This window comes from Myodes glareolus, chromosome 6 (genome assembly GCF_982192425.1).
Source record: "Myodes glareolus chromosome 6, mMyoGla1.1, whole genome shotgun sequence".
Lineage (NCBI taxonomy): Eukaryota > Metazoa > Chordata > Mammalia > Rodentia > Cricetidae > Myodes > Myodes glareolus.
Genome location: NC_142031.1, coordinates 57,068,754 through 57,084,143, shown reverse-complemented (window position 1 = coordinate 57,084,143; position 15,390 = coordinate 57,068,754). Strand labels below are relative to the sequence as shown.

Sequence of the window (15,390 nt, the reverse complement as noted above, 5' to 3'; positions counted from 1 at the left end):
TGTGAGTATTTACAGCTTTATGTGTCATATTTGAGTGGGCATGTTCATCTGACTAAGAAAAAAATGGGGGCCGGGCGGTGGTGGTTCACGCCTTTAATCCTAGCACTCAGAAGGTAGAGGCAGGCAGATCTCAGTGAGTTCGAGGCCAGCCTGGTCTACAGAGGGAGTTCCAGGGCAGCCAGGACTGCACAGAAAAACCCTGTCTCAGAAAACAAATAAATGAACAAACAAACCTCCCTCAGCTCCAAGGATGTCCTGAACAGTGGCTACCCAGAGCAAAGTGTGTGCCAACTGGTGAGCTGTGGTCCTGGGAGACTCAGGCTCTGGAGAGGCTGGTCCTGCCAGAGGTGGGCTTGGGTATCACTGGAGCCCACAGGAGTACTTCCTGCACTGCCCAGTACCCACTGATATCCCATATTGCATTGCTGCTTCACGGTTAGCTACCCATGTTGTTTCCCCAGCCACGCGCCCAGCTCTAAGCAGAGTGTGGGATCTGCCTACGCACAGCATGAGCTGACCCTGGTTCTCATCACAGAAAGTCTAAGTGACCACAGATGGTCACCAGCTCTGCAGGAGCTCTCCCCCAAGATGTGCTTGCGAAAACCGGACCCCTTCGGAAATCTGGGTAGATTTTTCTGTACATATGGGCAGAACCTTGAGAAGCCCCTAGGCCTCGGCTCCTGTGTTCATGGGTTCTCAGCTCAGCTCAGAAGGAGCCTCCCACACCAGCAGATTGGCCAAAACTGCCTGGGACAAGCCTTTATTTATTTATTTATTTATTTATTTATTTATTTAAGATTTATTTTATATTATGTATACAGTGTTCTGTCTGCATGTACACCTGCAGGCCAGAAGAGGGAACCAGATCTCATTACAAATGGCTGTGAGCCACCATGTGGTTGCTGGGATCTGAACTCAGGACCTCTGGAAGAGCAGCCAGTGCTCTTAACTACTGAGCCATCTCTCCAGCCCCTGGGACAAGCTTTTAGCACCCTCTTTTTTGATGTTCCCAATTTCCAGAAGCACATTTCCTGAAATGATGTCCAGGAGTCCCACCCACTCCTGGGGATTCTGGGATTCATGAATGATGTCACCGCCCCCCTGAGAAAGCACTCTGGAGACCAGGTGTCTATCAGCAGTAGCGTGCGAGACCAGCGGTTGAGTGTCAGGTCTATGGGGGTATTTTTCTTGTCAAGAATTGGACAGAAATAAAATGCAGTGATTATTTTTTAAAGGGCCAAGGTGATGGCTTGGCAGGTAAAAGCTTTTGATGTCAAGCCTGATGACATGAGCTCCAGCCCCAGAGGGCCTGGTGGAAGGAAAGAGCCAACTGCTGCAGACTGTCCTGATGCCCACATGCATGATGGCATGGCATAATGCACTCACAGCAATACACTTCCCCCTAGATGTGTACGTACATCTATATCTATCTATCTATCTATCTATCTATCTATCTATCTATCTATCTATCTATCTATCTGCACACAGGGGGAAAGTATCGCTGGGTGATTCTGAGCATTGAAGAGCAGAAATAACGTTTTAAAGTATTGTTATTACATTTTGTGTGCACACATGCACGTGTGTCTGTAGTACATGGGTGTGTATGCCATGGTGCAGGTGTGGAAGTCAGAGGACAATTTGCAGGAGGTGCTTCTCTCTTTTCACCATGTGAATTCCAGTGAGCAAACAGGTGCCCTTGCTCGGTGACAGGTGCCTTAGCCATTGAGCCCTCCTGCAAACCCACAAACCACCTATTAGACTCTGAAGGTTAGTTGCTTCCTCTAGGAAGAAGGTTCCATAACTAGACCTTTTTTGGGGGTGCTGGCCTGAATCTTGGGGAAAACTTGGCCTTGAGAGGCAGGAAAGAACTGTTTCCTAGTGTGAAGAAATCCTTCTTTTGTGGGTGGTAGTGGCACACACCTTTAATACCAGCACTCAAGAGGCAGAGGCAGGCAGATTTTTGAATTCGAAGCCAGCCTAGTCTACAGATCAAGTAGGACAGCCTAGGGTTACATAGAGAAATTCTTTCTAGTGTTGGCAAGGAAGCATTGCCCTCTCTTGGGCATGGAGCCTTGGGAAGGACAGAGAAGCCCTTGAGCTCCCAGAGGTACTTGGCCCGAGGTCTGTATCCCAAAGTTGTTGGTGGCCTCAGGATGGGACCCCACAGTTGCACATGCAGAAACGGAAGCAGAGCGTGTGGTTGCCTGTGGCATTAATTAGGGGAAGCCAGATCTGACTGCCCAAGGCCAGTTCCAACTCTCAACAGTGACATCCTGTGGTCATGAGAAGCAGTAGCAACCTGGACCAGGGCTCCGCCCCTGGGAGAAGTTGGAGGTCCAGTTGGGGGCTAAGGAACAAAGCCCCCCAGGAGTCAGGCTACCTCTTGGGAAGGGAGACGGCCAACGGAGGAAGGAGGGAAGGTATTTGCCTCTCCTCCATCTGCCGGGAAAGCCTCTGTTGATTCTTTAAGTTAGCAAGAGTAATTGTTGTGTGGGACTTCTACAGCAGGCAGAAGGCACAGTCCATGCCAGGCTTTGTGCTGCCAGGCCCTGGACAAATAAAACAGTGGTGAGGTCGACCATGTGTCTGGGAGGCACAGGAGGGGTAAGTCACTGAGCTGCTCGCTAGGAAGGGTGGCTTTCGGATCAATCTGTCTGCAAGCGCCCAGGAGCAATAGGGGAGACTAAACCCTGCGCATGGTCTCTGGGACTCGGCTCTTGCTATGTCTCAGGGGCACTGGTACCCATCTCTCCCGCCTCTGAGGCCTGAATGGCGAATGCTCTACATTGCAAAGTCCAGCCAGATACCAAGAGGCAGGGAGGGAGGACACACGGAATCTCCATCCTGGGCCCTGCTGTGGATGGGCGCTGGTTGGTAACTGTGGAGATGGAAGCCCTGTCTCTATTACGCTGCATTAGGTAAAAGTGGAAGTCCTACTGCTGTTGTTATTATGCTCAAACTGTCACAGCTTGCCTGCAAGAATTCTTATGAGTTGACTTCTTTGCCACTGTATTGCTTCCTCCGAAATAGATTAGAGTCCCCCAAATAAGAGTTCAAGTTAGGTCAATACATGATGAATCTCCTAGATTCATATGAAGACTGTGTGCATTAAGTCACTGTACACAATTGCACAACACAGCACACAAGCCAAGTCTGCAAACCAAGAAAGTTTTATATGATTCAAAGCAAAAGGTTACATCACACATACCCATTTAAATAAGTCTATTACATAAAACATAAGCATTTGAAACATTTAAATTTTATTACTAAAACTACCAAAAGGCTCAACAAGGTAAAAAAAAAATCAAATCAAGCAGAACTGCTCAAGCAATAAAGTGCACTGGGGGGACCTCAGCATGAGGGGGTGCCTCAACATGAGGGGGGACCTCAGCATGAGGGGGTGCCTCAGCATGAGGGGGTCAGCGAGGGCGCTCAAGGGAGCAGGGCCCTCCTAGGGCTCTGCGGCTCAGGAGTCCTTTTCAGATAGGAAATGTTTTCCAACTCAGTCTTTCAGTAGACAGACAGTGGGGGTTCTTCTGCAGAAGGGATTTCTAAATCTAATCAGGAAATGGAACCCTATGGTGTTTCAACACATCGGTTATTTCAGAGACAACACTGGTCGGGGAACTGAAGTTCTGTGTGACTCACGGAAACACGGGGACAGGACACACCACTCTGCGTGTCATGGTGAAGACGATCGCACTGGACGCCATTTACCGTTTGCACAATCGCCAGCGTGGAGGACAGGACTGGGGTACTGGGACACTTGGGAGCTATGTACAGTCAGTTCTCCCGCGGTTCCATCATGTGGAAAGACAACAGCGATCTGGAGAACTGTCCAGACACTGCCTAAACACACACACCTACAAAACTCAGAGACTACCAAAGGCAGCCTAACAGGGATCAAGTAACAACATACAATGCATGACCACGAGACGGTTCTATAAGGCTCAAAAGACCTGAACGTAAAACCTCATTTTATCTATTTAATATTTCAACCTTGCCATCATTTAAATAAAGTTCAATGCCAATATTAAAGGGCAAATACAAAATCTAATACAATACCACACAAAAATATCCTCAGGCTGCCCAAACAGTGCAGTATCTTGTTCTCACTTACTGTACTGCCTGAACTTCCCTAGCTCTAACTAAAGCCAGTTTTTGTGGCCATTTGGACACACGGAGGCCACTCTGTGCAGGATACATGCTCACAAGGTATAGAGCAGCACCTGCGATCTGCTTTCAGGCTAGCTACAAAATCCCCATTCCATGTCTTCTCAGTTGAGCAAAACCATTTCCGTCCCACACAGTGAGTGGAAGGGCAACTGAGTGGCTGCCCCTGCCACTTAGCAAAGCAAGCACTTCTTGGCGTTCTGTCCATTGTTAGAAGGCATCTGAACCCCAGAGCTTACTGGGCACGCATGCTTGCTGTGCGTAAGCTGCACTTAGGTGGAAGGTTTATCCAACTTGCTTTTATCTGCGTGGTCACTGAACCAATCACGCGGTACAAAACCACACCAGAAGCCAACAGACAATCTACAGAGCTTCGGTGGCCGCATTCCTGGTTTTTGGTGCTTAAGTACAGACAGGCCATGGGATCATTTGCTCTTGGCAGACAAATGGTCTAAAAGTCAACACTGTGCATTCGTCTCACCTTAGGTGGCCAACTTGGCACACCCTCCACAGGGACGTTGGACACACGTGGCTAGTTCACCCAACTAGCACTGCGGTTCTGTGGGCTATAGGACCAACTGCTAGAATTTACTGATACAAAGAAGCTGACTACAAAGCTTATTTTTCCCCTTTAAGAGCTCGCTAGTTATGTATTTATGTATTTATTTATTTATTATGTATACAAGAGCTCTTTATTAAACCAGTTCTGATCTAAAACATTTGCTATAAAAAGGCTGGTAACAAAGTTGTGGATTTTGATTTTTTTTTTTTCTGACTAACTACCAAGAGTACTTAAGCAGGGTCATTACAAAACTTTGTTATAAAACATGGAAAAAGAAGGCGGTAAAACTGTCTACCCAGAAATTGGTGATTCGAGCACAGTATAAATATTTTTATAAAAAAGTATAAAAATTAGTACCCTGTCTCATTTCTACAAAACATAGAATAGAAAGGTTGTTTAAAAAAAAAAAACCCAGACTCTGTAAACTTTATTGCCGAAATAGTTGCTTGAATGCTGGTGATTTAGATCAAATTTTCTTCCATTTCCTCACAAAGAAAGAGAGACGGAGAGACAGACAGAGCGACAGAGACAGAGCAAGACGGGGAGTCAGCGCAGACACTACAGACTGAACAGGGCCCAGCCAGAAGAGTTAATGTACTTCCATCAGAACCAGCTCCCCTTCAACAGCCCAGAGACCGTATTTTTGTTTGTTTGTTTTGTTTTTGTTTTTTTGGGAGGAACACACAGGTCCCATTCCTCATTCCTGAAGAGGCGTCTGAAGAAGCCCACAGGTGATGGGCAGCATGGACCCTCTCAGCCCGAGGCCGGCAAGGGCTCGAGGATGCTCCCTGGGCTCTCTGACAAGGCAATTCTGTTCAGCTTGCCCACCTCTGCCTGCCAACCTGGGATCTTCTTGGTCGTCATGTGGCGCCGGGCGTGCTTTGTCAGGTGGTCGCTCCGCATGAAACGCCGCTCACACACAGGGCACACAAACTTCTTCTCCCCTGTGTGGGTTCTGCGGTGGCGAGACAGTTCATCTGACCTTGCAAACTTCTTGTCACAGCCGTCCCAGCTGCAGGTAAAGGGCTTCTCCCCTGGCGGAAAACAAACTAAAGTAAGAGTGCGCACTCAGCACCTTCCCGAGGGCTGCTCACAGGTCTCTTCACCACACCTCAGAAGAGGGACACCTGCCTGGGTGGCTCAGGAGTCAGCAAATCCTCCACCAAACACTTCTTCCGACCCCGCGGTGTGCATGCCAAAGCCCACAGGCATCACACTAGGCTAATTGTTCAAACATTTTACCCATGCACATTTGTGTAGCTTCGTGTTTTGCTTTTCTGATGAAGACTCATTATGTAGCCCGGGCAGGTCTGGAACTTGGAATCTACTTCAGTACTGGAGTTAGAGGCATGTGCCACCACCCTGGTTTTAAAGATGCATTTTAAGAAGAGAAAAAAAAAAAATCTCTTATACTCGGGGAAGACTTTTATGAGACAGGGTCTCACTATGTAGCCCTGGCTGGCCTGAAACTCGGTACAACTCAGAGATCCTCCTGCCTGAGTGCCGGGATTAAAGGCGTGTGCCATCATCCCTAGTTTTTTTTCTTTGACAGAGTTGTGCTAAGTAGCCCAGGCAGGCAGGGAACTTAAGAGATCGTCCTATCTCCAGACAATACTGCTTTTTTTGTGGTGGTGGGGGGGCGCGGGTAGGCAGAGACAGGGTCTCATGAAAGCCAGGACAGCCTCCAACACCCTGTATAGCAAAGGAAGGCACTGAACTTCTGAGTCTCCTAACTCCACCTCTTACGTGCTGGGACCAAACCTGGAGCTGCATGCATGCCAGGCAAGTACCCTCCCAACTGACTCCCATCCACAGATGTGGGAGGAAAATTCTTCAAAAAAAGAATCCTTTCTCTCTTGGGATAAACTGCACACCTCCCAGAAAGTCCTTCCAAGAGGCTTTAAGGCTTCTTAGAATCATTATTTCAAGTCCGTATTTCTTATCACACGGACAACCAGGTTATATTAGTTATTTTCTATGTTGTTAGAAGTATTTAATTACTTTCCATATTGCCGACAAAAGTAAATTAAGGGAGTTTATTCTGGCCCCACTGGAGGGTACAGGTCCATCACAGTGGGAGGAGCTTGCGGCGGCTGGTAATAATGGGTTCACAGTCCAGAAGCAGAGAGATGAATGCCCGTGCTCAGCTATCCAGTCCAGAGCCCCAGGTAACGTGGGTCCTTGTCTACCAGGTGACACTAGATCCTGTCAAGTTACCAATATTAACCACACAGGAGGCAGAGTTACACACACACACACACACACACACACATACACACACACACATAAAGGTTTGTGTTCTAACAGACACTTTCTGGTTAGATGTTTTAAATGGTTATCAATGCTTCTGAGAAGTTGCCCGGGTGGTGTCTTATTATCTTCCTGGAGTTGGAGAGATAAGGGGGCCTTCAGGCAGGTAGATACTGGAGCCCCCCACCTTCTTTTTTTTCCAATGAACTCCTGTTCCAGCCAGCACAGGGCCAGGCCCTTCTTTGTATCCTGACACCTCCCTACCTGGCTGTGGCAATCACAGACTACATACATGCACGGGGGTTGATTTGCTAGAGAGCTATGAGCTGCTATGCGATCTGTCTCTCTGCGGATTTCCTACAGCAGGTAGCAGATAAATCAGTTCTGAAGGGACACTAACTCCAACAGTCCTCAGAGTTACAGAAAATCCAGCAGTGAGCCTTCCTGTTCCACGCTTTCAGAATCTTCATGGTAAGCCCGGAGTGGCTAACATGGTTTCACTATGACCCCAAACTCTACACCTTGGAAATATAATCCCAAGGTCATACACTACTGATACTTAACAGGTAGGCTCTTTGGTCGCTGATGGGGTCCTGAGCCCTGGAGTTATAGATTAACAGAGTCACGGGAGCAGCTGTTATAAAAGCAAGCTCTCTGGCATACGAACCCCGTTGTACCCGATGATGCCCTCTTGTACACTGGGAATGTTGCAGGCTGGCCCTCAGAGATGACAAGAACACATGCTTTTAGACTGGCAATTCCAGAGCCCTGAACTTGGTAGACTTCTTTCTTAGATTCTTTCAAAACATCCATCAGCAGACACAGACAGCGGCACTTCCCACTCCTGCTTCCCTAAGGTCAGCAGCATACCCAGTGCCCAGGAGCTGCTCAGAGACTGCCAGCCCCTGAGTACACGATTTAGAAAATTCCGTGTTTTCAGTCAAAATGGAGTACCCGTTCACCTCACCTCCTTCACTGTGAAATATTGTTCAGGTTGGTGGACGAACTTGAAACACAGTCTTTATCTGAAATAAACCCACCCGAAGTTCCAGATCTTAGGAGAACGCCAATGGAGGAACTCCACTGGCAACTCCATGAGAACTCCAATGGCAGAACAGTGGGACTCAGAGCCCTCAGCTCATTCAAACTGCTCTTACTTCTCTGAAGAGCATAGAAAAACTGGCTTTCTCTCAAGTTTTACAGCTCTGTTAGTATTTTTATCTGGGAAAACTGATGCAAAGTTCATCTAGATAGACAAAGTAAAAAAAAGGGGGGCTCACCACGCCCAAGAGCCTACTGAACAGAAAAGGAGGTTCACAATGTCAAAGAGCCCACCAAACAGGTCACCCCTTCATCTGACATAGCCACCAGAATGACCTTGCTGAAGTGCCAACCAAAGTTTGTTTACTAGAGTGGCACCGGGAATTTATACGCACTGGGACAGTCATCTAATGGTACAGAGACAAGGAGACAAGCTCACAGGTTAGAGAGCACGCAGCTCTTGCAGCACACCCAGCACCCAGTAGAACCCAGCACTCAGAGCAGCAACTTACAACCACCCATAACTCCAGCTCCTGCGGAGCCAAACCTGCCGGCCACTGCACTCAGACACATACAGAAACACCATTTTAGAAACAGCAAAAGTTGGGTGTGGTGGCACACACCTGTAATCCAAGTATTCATGAGGCAGAGGCAGGTGGCTTTCTGAATTCCGAGCTAGCCTGGACTACAGAGCAAGTTCCAGGATGGCCAGGGCTACAAGAGAAAAGGTGGTGAGACACACAATACCCATGGAATCAAAGAGGAAGGACACGAACAAACACTCACCAGCTGATTTGGGGCAGGCCCTGAAAGGGTCTCAATAGGCAGGGGTTGGGGGCGGGCTAAGGTGGATGCGTGGAAACACGTGGGAAGATGAGAACAAGAGGTTGTGTTTGCTCTGACAAAGAGACAAGTACCTCACGGGACAGGTGTAGGGCCCACGTCCTAGAGCCACCCACGGCTCCAGAGTACGAAGGAATGACTCTTTCTTGACTGTCTGAACACCAGGGTGCACACTGCTTGCTCAGCAAGCGGAGTCGCCATGGCCAGCGCGTACTGTGCTAATTAGAAGCCAGCTATGGCAACACTATTTTAAAATAAAACAGAGCAGTAACTCCTCCAGCCCCAGGCCTTCCTGTAGAAGAGTCTGCAACTCAGACATTCTCACGGGGACTGAGGGAAGATGCTCCAGGGTCATGAGTTTAGAGAGAGATGCACGCTTTACCGTAGATCCTCACATCTCTACATGTGTTTACATGTAAATACATGGTTCTCTAAAGTCAAGTGTAACAAGCAGACCACGTAACCATGGGGCCATTGAAAATGACAAACAACACATCAATTTGCAGAGGACCTGAGAAATGCTGCTCTACTCTACCAAAGTGGCTCTGCCCAGTGGCACTCGGCCCCTGCTGGACAGCGCAGCAGCCACCAGCTCCTGAAGCTACTTAAGTGTAAAACTTCAGCTGATGAGAATGTGCGATTGAGTTCCTCAGTCAAACCAGTCTGTTTCAAGTACATGTGGCGAGCGGCTACTCTAGCGGCTAGAGGATGTTTCCATGACTGAAGACAGAATTTAAAAATTAAAGAAACCCAGCAGGCTATTATAGCTTCTTACGTGACTTTTTTTAAATTGTAGGGGTTTCATTTATTTATGTCTATTGGTATTTTGCCATGGGTGTCAGGACCCCTGGAACTGGAGATACAGACAGTTGTGAGCTGTCATGTGGGTGCTGGGAATTGAACCCAGGTCCTCTGGAAGAGCAGTCAGCGCTCTTAACCACTGAGTCATCTCTCCAGCCCCTTGTGTGAATTCTTCAACTAAAAACTATATATTCTCAAAAGCAGAAAAAAAAAACAAACCCAAACAAAACAAAAGCAAACAACAACAAAAACCCCCTATACTCTTAAAATATTATACAGTGAGAACTTTTGATGGCGTGGACAGACTTCCAAGTCACAGTGATGCTTATACTGAGTATGAACATAATGCTTATTGCAGTAAGGTAAAGAGTACCCTAAAACCATCACAAGCCCCCATTCTCTCCCCCAGCACCTCTCATGACCACCTGCTCATGACCCTGACTGCTGCAAGCCCCTCCGTTCCTCCTGCCTCTCTCCAGAGGTGCAGGGCGCTTTCCTCTCCCGAAGGTCTGGGGCTTCCATCACACCAGGCACCCTACCACTTACCCGTGTGGGTACGAAGATGAGCCTTGAGGTGGGAACTTTTGAAGTAGGTCTTCCGGCAACCTGGGAAGTTACAAACGTAGTTCCTCCTTCGGGAAAAGTCTACCTGAGGGGTACAGTTCTGGCTGGAGGCAATGAACATTGGCGCAGGGGCAAGGGGCAACAGCTTGGTATTTCCGATGGCCATGACACCAGAAGGGCAGGTAGCAGGCTGGGGGAAGGTGCTCTGAGGCAAGACCAACATCACAGTTCCCTGAGGCATAGATGGGCCCATGAACACTGGCTGGGGCACCGAAGCAGCTTGGGGTAGGATGGGCTTGACAATCCCTGCAGACAACTGGGGAGGAGGCTTCAAAAAAGCTGAGAACATGCCATTTTGTGCAGCCACGGGGATCATTTGGCAAAGGAAAGGGGGACTGGAGACAGGGACAGAAATCAGAGGGGTGGTTTTCCTTGACAAGTCACTTTCAGAATTCTTTGGTAAGCAGGTCTGAACAGCAGCCGGCCATCCTGTCTGCTGGCCTTGGTAGGTGGGGAACGGGACACCAGACTTGTGCAAGCAAGGCTGGCAGGAAACCGAGTTAGTAACAAGTAAACCGTCTGCCGAGCGCATATCCTGCAAAGCTTCATGATGGCCCGGCAGCCCTGCTTGTCTTTCTCTGCTGCCGGACAGTTGTTGCTCTGGAGTCAGGGCGGTCGGAAACACAGGACTCTCTCCAGTGTGACGGATCACACTGGTCATCACGGCCCTGCAGGAGGACCCAGAAGCGGGCTCTGGCGGCTCTCTTCTGCTAAGGGCTCTGCTGGCCTCGGTTGGGGATGGGGGGAGGACGGTGACCATGCATCCTTTGGAATTAGTGACTTGGGAAGTAACTGGGGTCCCTGTGGATGGCTCCATGAGTTCTGGGCTCTGAGGTGGAGTTATACACTTGAAGAGAAACAGAGAAAGAAAGCATCAAGTCAAAGGTCACGTTGGTCAAAGGAGCTTCAAGGAAATTGTCTGACTGCACTGCTCCCACTGCCTTGGAAAAGATGCATTTGGAGAGCACTAGGCTGAGCTGGACAGCCCAAGGAGTCTTTGGGGACTCTGCTATTCCCACTTCTTCCTATGTGGACTGCCCTTTCCCAGCCATGCACGTGCCTCTTTGGAAGGGATGGCGGTGTCTACCCTAGGTCATGTGCAGCTACTGAGAAGAGCAATTGAACTAAAAGGACTGTGAAAATTTCATATTTTAAAATGAAAGCTTTTCATTGGGTGGCAGTGGCGCACGCCTTTCATCCCAGCACTGAGGCAGCAGACGCAGCCATATCTCTATGAGTTCGAGGCCAGCCTGGTCTACAAAGCAAGTTCCAGGACAGCCAGGGCTATACAGAGAAACCCTGTCTCAAAAAAAAAAATCAAAATGAAAGCTTTTCATGACACTTCAGGCTCTTAAAACAAGAAAAGAAATGGTGGCTCTACTGAGCCAAGCCTCTATGTACCCCAGCCAGTCATCAGTGGCCTTGGAAACGCCCAAGTCTGAAGACCTGAGGGGCTACTACGAGCCAGCCCATCTTTCCTCCAGTTCTCGCTGCCACTCATTCCTTTCCAGTTCCACCCTTCACGGCCTTCAGTGCAAGTTCCTAGCCCAGGTCAATCACTTCTCACTTTTATTACCATAAGCAATCTATAGCCTGATTTCTCCAACCCAAGAAGCAATTCCACAGGTGTGGCAAGTTAAAACCTAAAAATAAGATACTGACTTATCAACTCCAAATCCCAGCAGGTGGTCCCCGCAGGAAGGCAGAGTGACATGTTTCCACTCAGCTAAGCAGTCTGGTGTCAGAGCACATGCTTTCTTTAGCTGCTCTCCACATCCTCATCCTAGATGGGGATAACTCACGACCCTACTGTAAGACTCCCTAGACATCTGGTACACCACACCTTTCTGTAACTATCTTCACGCTTTGTCCAATGGACACTCGCTGCCGGCCAGCAAGTTCTGACTCACCAAGGAAGAGAAAACATTTTTAAGAGATGAATTTTCACACTTTGGTATCCATGTGATGGGGACTTCCTGGCTATATCATAGTTAATCTCCCTGCAAGATCTTCAACGTGATTTTATCTGAGCCGTTCTGGGCGGTTCGCGAAAATGCCTCGCTCCCCGACCTCCTCTTACCAGAGTTGAAAAAGAATGGAAGTCCTTTGGTAGATCAGGTGCCGCTGTGTCCATCAGCACAGCGGTGGTGACGTCACCAGAATCAGAGACAGGTGTGAGGGGTCTCATCTGGGATCTCTGACCCCAGGAGCTCATGCACACGAGAGCTTCCACAGCCTCGATGTCTGTCTGCTCCAGGATGCTGCATGTGGACCTTTCGCTGTCATGCCGTTTCCTCTCAAGGATCGACTCGCAGATATCCAGGATGTCAACCTAAAGGCGGCACAACACAGTGGCGTCTTAGTTCAGGAGAACGAGAGCGGTAACCCTGCCGGGCACGTGGATCTACCCCAGATGGAGTGTGCAACACTCTAACAAAGCCAAGAGGCTGTGTGGGAATAAAAAGACCCGAATGGAGCTCTCACGGCAACTTTGCCTTCAAGTTCTGAAGGTTGGGTTCGGTTAAGAAGCAGTTTCCTCAAGACAAAACAAAATAACCAAAACCCTGATTCTCAAAAAGTTTTCTAGACTGGGCTATTGATCAGTAGTGGGATGCTTGATTAGCATGTGTGACCCTGAGTTCAACACCCACCAATATAAACTAAAAATGAACAAAACATGTTACTAACCTCAAGCTCTTCTCGGGTGGATGATTAAGACTGACTCGAGAGGTACATGCCACCTCTAGAAAGGTGTCACAGGAAAGACAGACAGACAAACAGCTAAACAGCTAAAGCGGGTAAGGAGCCAGTTGGTGAATGAGATCTTCTATATCAAAAGTCACCAGGGTAGTGTCTCTAAGGAAGCATCACCCCAAGCTTAATTTCCCAGTGGCTGAACCTGGGTTCTATGTAAGTAGAGGCCATGGCAACTGCCTGTTTTCTCAGTAGATTCAGAAACGTTAAGTCACTTGTCACTCTCGAAAGCTAGGAGGAGGTGGGGTGAGCAGAACAGAGTGTGAAAGCTGGACCGCCTGGACGACCAGGAGCGGGAGGACGAAACTGGAACCCATCCCTTCCAAAAGAGAACCCTAAACCCTTGATCCATATGTTTCCACACATATTTTCTGAGCCTCCAACTTCCTATCCGTCCAGAGTCCCCTTCAGTGAGCAGATGAAGAGGCTACCTTTGCAAAAGGGCTGATCCAGGGCCATGGGGGACGCGGACTTCACCTCCCACCATGATAATTTGTCTCTGAGCCATCAAGTGGAATGTCCAGCCCACAGACTAGGAAAAGATGAATACAGACCCTAGAGTTCATGTACTGCTTGCTGTGTTCTCGACAGAAACAGACCACTCCCCGGGTCCTCGACATTTCTGTCTGACAGGAGTTCCCTACCTTGACTTCACACTGTGGCTAGGCCCAAGCCCTACACTCCTGCCAGGTCCCATTACCACGCCCCTTCTTACTTTGGCCCTGCCCCTTGACCAGCCCTACCACTACAAGGTCACCAAGCTTAGCGGTAGCGGCCACAGCTCTCCAGAACCTCTCCAGACACACGGTTGCCTCGGTCCGGCTCAGTCCAGCAAACCCTCCTCAGACAACTTTGGTTTGGCTCAACCCACGTCCCCACCCCGACACTCCTACCATACGCTCTCACCATTCCCTCCCTTTGGCTCAGCCTTTGCCCCGCCCCATGCACACCCCTACCAGGTGCTCTCGCCACACCTCCTGATGTTGGCATGCCCCTTGCCCCACCCCACACTTCCACCAGCTGCTCTCACCAAGCCCCCTAACTTTGGCTCGCCCTCCCATACAACCACCAGGTGCTTTCACCACGCCCTTAGCCTTGGTCCCACCTAGCTCCCCGCATCCCCGTCCCAGCAATCTCGACACGCCCACCTACCGCTTTCACCACGCCCCTCGCGCCGCGCCCCTGCTTTGGCTCCGCCCTTGCCCCGCCCCACACGTTCCCGCCAGCCGCACCCACACCCGACAGCGGTCCTCCTCTGGATTCGGGTGACGTCATGGCTGGAAATAGCCGCGCCGGGCGGGGCCGCAGCGGACAAGAGACAAAGCTGAAGGCTGGCTGCCGCGCTAACACGCCCCCTCCCCTCCCTGACCCTGCCGAGCCGCGCCGGGGCCCCGACCACGACCGGAGCACTGCCCCAGCCGCTAGCGCGGCGAGGAGTCGCCATCCCTCCCGCGTCCCCCGTCTAGCCCCGCGCTCAGCCCAGTCACTCACCGCGCGCGCGTCGCCCGGGCCGGTGGAGCCCGGCGAGTGCATGGTGCCCGTCGGCCCGCAGGCAACACAAAGCTGCGGATCGGGAGCTCCGCGCGTGGCGGAGGTTGCACGTGCGCGGCGGGCGGGTGGCGGCGTCCCGAGCGCCTGCAGCCGGCGCGGACCTCCGCCCTCCTTGCCGCGCGCGGCTCTGCCTCCGCGCGGCCCGCGAGGCGCGGGAGGGGCGGGGCGCCGCGGAGGGAGCGGCCCGGGGCGGGGCGCGCGGGCAAACCAAAATACACCGCTCCCCGTAGGGGGCGTGTTCTTCTCTGCCAGCCAATCGGCACCGGGCCGGCAAGGCGCGGGCCAATGGGGCCCGCGGGGGGCCGCGTGATCGGAGCCTGGCTGCGGCGTGATCCCGAGGGGCGGGAGGCGGCACGTGTTTTGGTCTGGGCTAGAGGCGGGGCGTGAGGCCTGGAAAGTAGGGGAAAGGTCCCGGCGGCGGTGCGGCGGCAGTCGGCTGTAGCCGTGTCCTTTCCAAGCGGAGGGGCTGCTCGCCGAGATCGAGCGCTGACCCCACACAGTGGACGGGTCTGGTAGGCGGGACTCATGGGGACGCTCTCTCTAATTTCTTTTAAGCCGTCCCTGGCTCCCTGGACCGCACCTTTACCCAGGAAGAGGTTTGAAAGCTGCCTGGGTTTAGGGAGGTTCCTGCCTCCGCTCCTTCCTGCAGGGCGCCAGATCTGAAGCTTCTGGGTCTGGCCTTCCACTGCTCTGATCTGCAGTTGGTTGCAAAGGAAACACCAACCGTGTAGTCAGCCACCTGGCATATGCCTAATGAGACGTAGGCGTCCTTCTCAGTGTCCATACAAAGG

At 50.7% G+C, this 15,390-nt stretch overlaps 1 protein-coding gene across 2 annotated transcripts; it reads right to left on the bottom strand.

Annotated features, from left to right (window-relative positions):
• Window positions 1–3,152: 3,152 nt before the first annotated feature.
• Window positions 3,153–14,719, bottom strand: Klf11 (KLF transcription factor 11). 2 transcript variants are annotated; one of them, XR_015738118.1, is made up of 5 exons: window positions 14,540–14,719; window positions 12,375–12,626; window positions 10,217–11,141; window positions 3,387–5,769; window positions 3,153–3,350 (listed from the first exon to the last, which is right to left on the bottom strand). XR_015738118.1 is itself a non-coding variant. In XM_087907229.1 (4 exons), exons 1-4 carry the CDS (start codon window positions 14,579–14,581, stop codon window positions 5,489–5,491), a joined length of 1,500 nt encoding a protein of 499 aa, XP_087763355.1. In that variant the 5' UTR covers window positions 14,582–14,719; the 3' UTR covers window positions 3,153–5,488. The 2 variants fall into 2 exon arrangements, 1 of the variants encoding a protein (XP_087763355.1); XM_087907229.1 differs by having other exon boundaries at window positions 3,153–5,769.
• Window positions 14,720–15,390: the final 671 nt, after the last annotated feature.